The sequence below is a fragment of the Parus major genome, chromosome 24 (assembly GCF_001522545.3).
Source record: "Parus major isolate Abel chromosome 24, Parus_major1.1, whole genome shotgun sequence".
NCBI lineage: Eukaryota > Metazoa > Chordata > Aves > Passeriformes > Paridae > Parus > Parus major.
The window spans coordinates 4,741,486-4,747,154 of record NC_031792.1 but is presented as its reverse complement, the minus strand read 5'-3'; the positions used below and the strand labels follow the sequence as shown (position 1 = coordinate 4,747,154).

The window sequence follows — 5,669 nt, the reverse complement described above, 5'->3', positions numbered from 1 at the left end:
AGGGTGAGTACCTGTGTCAGGAAAACACTCTGCAGGGTCACTCTGAGCAGGTGCTGGCAGAGATATCTCCAGTCTCCTGATGGTGGAGACCCAGCATGGGGACACTGATGTGGAAAGAACTGGAGATCCCTTGGGTATCATGCATTTCTCAATAAGTGAGGCTGCTGCTCTGCTCCAGCCAGCCCTGGGCATGTTTCACGGAATTTGCTGTGCTGGAAGGGACCCACAAGAATCATTGAGTCCAACTACAGGCCCTGCTCAGGATCATTCCCAAGAATCACACCATGTGCCTGAGAACATTGTTCAAATGCTTTTTGAGCTCTGTCAGGCTTGGGGCTGTCACCACTTCCCTGGGAGCCTGTTCCGGTGCCCAAGCACCCTCTGGGGGAAGAACCTTTCCCTGATATCCAACCTAACCCTCCCCTGACACGGCTTCAGACCGCTCCCTTGGGCAGACCAGCATCTCCCTCTTGGATTCCCCTCCCAAGGGAGGTTTTACTGCTGAAGGGATGGCTCCAGGCGTGGAGATGATGGCTATGCATCCTGTCCATCCCTGCAGGTGGACGGTGGCTGGGCCAAGTGGGCTCCGTACGGGCCGTGCTCGCGGACGTGCGGCGGTGGGGTGCAGCTGGCCCGGCGGGAATGCACCGACCCCGTGCCGGCCAACGGGGGCTCCTACTGCGAGGGCATCCGCGTCAAGTACCGCTCCTGCAACCTGGAGCCCTGTGCTGCTGCAGGTGAGGGCTGGGGCTCGGCTTGGAGCCCAGAAAACTAAAGCTGGAGGTCCAGGTCGGTGTCCAACACCACATCCCTGTTATTTTCAGTGCCAGGGAAGAGCTTCCGTGAGGAACAGTGTGAGGCTTTCAATGGCTACAGTCACAGCACGAACCGCCTCACTGCCTCCGTCTCCTGGGTTCCCAAATACTCCGGTGTCTCGCCCCGGGATAAGTGCAAGCTCATCTGCCGGGCAAACGGCACCGGCTACTTCTATGTGCTGGCACCCAAGGTTGGTGAGAGTGCCTGGACTGTGGGATGGCTCCAGTGCACCTGGAAATGAACAGATTTTCCTTGTCTGCTGGGTGGATGGTGTTAGATGAGGTGGTAGAGGAGGGAAGTCCAGCAGTCTGGTGTGAACCAGTTTGGGGCTGGAGTTATTCTTGGAAGGTCTTCCTCTGGAAGACATCATTTTTACCCCTTGTGAAGGTGCCTCTGGCATATTCCTGTGGTCCTGGGATAGATGAGGATAGTTTGGGTGCTGGGGAAGCAGTGGGCAGGACAGGGTGGACATCCAGACATGGGACTGAGCAGAATGCATGGGATGGTGTTAGCAGTGTCCCCTGTGCAGCTTGTTCCCTGCAATGGAAAGGGCAGGAAATTCTGTGGATGGGAGCAGAAAAGGGGTGTAGTCCCATCCCTCTCTCCTCACAGACCCCAAAATCCTGTCTGCAAAGCAGAACATGAGCGAGGAGCGGCGTGGTGGGATGGACACAGCTGAGAGGCCTCAGGGGGTGTGAGAGGGAAATGCAGCAGCTTGTTTTTCTCTCCTGGTTTAGGTTGTGGATGGCACCCCTTGCTCCCCGGACTCCACTTCGGTCTGTGTCCAGGGAAAATGCATCAAGGCAGGCTGTGATGGGAAGTTGGGCTCCAAGAAGAAGTTTGACAAATGCAGCGTGTGTGGAGGAGACAACAAGAGCTGCAAGAAGGTCTCAGGCTTGTTCACCAAACCCATGTGAGTGTTTGGTGACCACGTACGCTTCCCCTACTCCCAGCTCTGTGCTCTGGTGTGGGGGATGCAGGAAGGTTGTGGAGATGGTGATGGGATAAATCCATCCTGAGCAAAATCTGCTTGTGTACATCACTGCACAGACACCTGGGCTGGCTCTGAAGGAGAAGCAGGACACATTTAATGTTCTGTTGACTTCTGCTGATGGAGTGCTTCAGCCAGAGGGGCTTAAGCATCCTCCTGTAACTGGGTAACATCAGCCTAGACAAAACCCAACGCAGTGAGATGATTCAAAATGATCTTCACGGGAAGAAGACAAATGTAGGGGTGGGAAGATCTCAGGGCTGGAGTAATGCAGTGTCCCTGTGCCTGATGTCCTGCCCTGCCCGCTCTTCTCTTTCAGGCACGGCTACAACTTTGTGGTGGTCATTCCCGCGGGCGCCTCCAACATTGACATCCGGCAGCGGGGCTACAAAGGACTCATCAGCGACGACAACTACCTGGCGCTGAAGAACGCGCAGGGCAAGTACCTGCTGAACGGCCACTTCATCGTCTCGGCCGTCGAGAGGGACCTGATGGTGAAAGGCAGCGTCCTGCGCTACAGCGGCACCGGCACCGCCGTCGAGAGCCTCCAGGCCTTCAAACCCATCCAGGAACCCCTGACTCTGGAGGTGCTCTCCGTGGGAAAGATGACCCCTCCTCGGGTACGCTACTCCTTCTACCTCCCCAAGGAGAGCAAGGAGGACAAGTCCTCCTACAAGAAGGAGGGCAGGACCCCACCGGACCTCAACAACAGCGTCCTCAGCCTGTCCAACCGCTTGGATGGCGGGAGACCGAGCTACAAGCGCCCCTCCTACAAGTGGGCGGTGGGTGGTTGGGAGGCGTGCTCCGTCAGCTGCGGCGATGGCTTGCAGAAGCGCTCGGTGGCTTGTCGCGACTCCTACGGCCAGCCGGCCGCCGAGTGCGACGCGGCGCAGCGCCCCGCCGACGTCCGGCTGTGCGGGGAGCCCTGCCCGGCCTGGGAAGCTGGACCGTGGTCTCCCTGCTCCAAGAGCTGCGGTCGGGGGTTCAAGAGACGGGCGTTGAAGTGCCTGGTCCCGACCGGGCGCCTGCTGCCCCGGGAGAGTTGCAATTTTCGGAGGAAGCCGCAGGAGCTGGATTTCTGCACCTTGAGGCCGTGCTGAGCTGGTCAAGGGGGGCCTGCAAGGAAGGGCATGGTGTTCCTAGGGCTGGGTGCAGCCAAGCAGCAACCAGAGGTTGGGAGTGGGGGAGATGTCCATAGCACATAGGAAAAGGGGGAAAAATAAGAAAAAAAATGGGAACAAAAAGGGACCTGGGTGTGGGGACAACCCCACGCACCTGGGAGAGAGGGCTTTTACCAACCAGGTCGCTTGGAGACAGAGCGGGAATGAACATCTACCTCGAAGCCACTGAACGACACGGAAACCACCGGTGGAGGCTGGGAACTGGGGGGACAGATGGAAACGAGGAGGATCATCCCTGCCTGTGATGGATCTGTGGTGGTCCAGGCAGGGAGATGCCCCTAAATTGCACAGATGAGGCCTCCCCCCACCTTCCCAGGACCAACCCTACCTCCCTTCTCCCTGGACTCCCCCAACACTCATGCTAAACGGGACCAAAAGGATTTACCAATGCAACGACCACCGGTGCGATGATGCACTGGGACTGATGCCTCCAGGGCTTGCTGGTGGGGACTTTGTTGTCCCAGCAGCATCCCCAGGCCAGACTGGAAGGTGGTGGCTTTATTTTCATTCTCTCCTCGTGTTTATGACCTGACCAGTGTAAATTTTATGGTGCTTAACTCTGTATTTTTTTAACCTCCTTCCTCCCCTCCTGATGGATGTAAACCTTGCATAGCAGGGCTGGTGTTATTCCCAGGGGATCTCACCAGCCTGAGGTTTCCTATGGTGCTTTGGGATGGGGCTGTGTGAACACCTGGATGCTCCTTTACACCCTGGTCCACCTGAACCTTTTTGGGGCTGAAAGGGGTGACAATGGAGCTGAGGTTTGAGCTGTCATTCCAAAAAAGCAACAAGCAGCTGTGCTGTGGTTCCACAGGGTCAGATGCAGCCCCCCCAGTCAGAGACTTCACCTTGCTCTGGAAATGGTGCTCAATGGGACCAGTAGGTCATGCCCAGAGGTGCCATAGCCTCCAGCCTTTAGCCAGGTTGGGGTATTTTTCCTCTGTGTAAAACCTCCCTGAGCTATCCCTGAGCTCTATCAGAGCTGGGCTGACTTCCCTGGAATCCCTTTTGAGCTGAGGGAGAGGGAGGTTAATTCGGGTCCTTGGCTTTCCTGAGGAAAAAGGGGCTCAGCGGGGTTCAGGCATGCAGGGAAAAAGGGACTGTCAAACCTCTTGCTACTGCAAAGCATCTACAACCAGTTTCCCCCTGCAGGTGTTCTGGGGTTGTTCTGTACCTCTGGGGTTATTCTGTACCTCTGACAGCTTTGTAGCATCGTGCCCATTGTGGTCAGAGGCTGTTTTACCTCTCCCAACCCCAATTTATCATTTGGGTCTCTTGCTCAGATCAAATCATCAGGCACCATTGAATTTTTTGCTTTGTCACTGATGAAGTTGCCTCTTAATCGATGAGCTGTGACTGAGCAAGCCAAAGCTTCTGGGTCGAGCTGTGCAGTTACTGGGATGGGCAGAAAGGTGTTTTAGGGATGAGACACAGATTTTGGGTAGGCAGAAGATGTCATCTCAGCAGGCTTGGAGCCTGCTTGTTCAGTCCCTTGGAGGTACAACACAGACACTCAGCTGTCCCTTGGGTGGCTCCAGAAGGTCTCCAGCTGTGGGCAAGGTGAGAATGAAAGAAATGGAACAGGTGGCGTGAGAATTCCCTTCTTATCTCTTTCCAGCAGCTCACAAACTCCTTGTGACGATGTTTGTGGGCTCATCCTCCCTGGGGATCCTCCTGGAGGATCAATCTAATGCCTCTTTCAACACAACCATATTTTAGGTCCCCACGCTGCTCCACAGAGCCAGGAGCAGATGTTGTGGTTGCTCTGCACAGCAGGGAACGGGAGTTAATGTTCTTAGGAAATCCCTTCCAGGTCTCCATTCCCATGAACATACCACCCATTTTCCGAGGGTTTTCCTGCATATCTGAGCCCGCTGCGCTTTCCTCTGGGGACAGAGCTCTGAGGAGCTGCCCTTTAGTGTCTTGCCATCCCACAGCTGGTTTCTAAGCCACCGAGAAATTGTCAGCCTCATTCCTGAGGAGGGGAGGGATTCCTCGTGTGTGGTTCTTTTGCTGAGGGTGCAGCAGAAGGACGGAGATGCCGATGGTACTGGCTGCTTTGTGTATACCATGTATACTGAACATCGATCTCTGCTGTTTGTGCGTCAGTAGCAAACCTGAAATAAATCTGTATTTAAAGTTACACCTGATTCCCAGGGGGACACTGCAAGAGTTGTTTTGTTGGTGGCTGCAGGGCCTTATTGTCTTATTGTGATCTGACCCCTTTATAGTGCCAGTTCATTAACTAAAGAGCAAAACTGATGCCTTTTTGGACTTCCTAAAAACAGAGACCAGACAAAATTAAGGGAATAAAAGCCATTTATTTCTATTTATTGAAGGGCCTTCAGGTACATTTAGACAAAGCCCCCCAGGGGCTGGTCCAAAATGGACCAGGGCTCACAGGTTTGACACTTTCCTAAGTTTGTTCCATTTGCACATTGGGGTTCATCTCCCAATTCCAGCTGCAGGGAATGAAGGAATTTCCCCCAAGTTTGCTGCCCCCAACTCCCTTTTGTTTCCATCTCTGGGGCCTGAGGCAGTGAGGTGTCCTTGATTGCCAGGCCTGGAGAGGAATTGTTGTGTCTGCCCAAAGTGGGGAAGCAGCAGCTCCCAGTGTGTGTGGAGTTTGGAGTTCCACACTGAGGAATGGCAGCATTACAAATGTGTGACAAATAGAAAAG

At 54.7% G+C, this 5,669-nt stretch overlaps 1 protein-coding gene across 1 annotated transcript in view; it reads left to right on the top strand.

Annotated features, from left to right (window-relative positions):
• ADAMTS15 (ADAM metallopeptidase with thrombospondin type 1 motif 15) overlaps nucleotides 1–5,138 on the top strand; it is a 12,192-nt gene extending 7,054 nt beyond the window's left edge. The window contains exons 5-9 of the mRNA XM_015649586.2: nucleotides 179–251; nucleotides 508–737; nucleotides 825–1,006; nucleotides 1,554–1,729; nucleotides 2,127–5,138. Of these exons, the coding sequence (XP_015505072.1) occupies nucleotides 179–251; nucleotides 508–737; nucleotides 825–1,006; nucleotides 1,554–1,729; nucleotides 2,127–2,907 (1,442 nt within the window). The 3' untranslated portion in view covers nucleotides 2,908–5,138. The remainder of the gene's footprint in view (nucleotides 1–178; nucleotides 252–507; nucleotides 738–824; nucleotides 1,007–1,553; nucleotides 1,730–2,126) is intronic.
• Nucleotides 5,139–5,669: the final 531 nt, after the last annotated feature.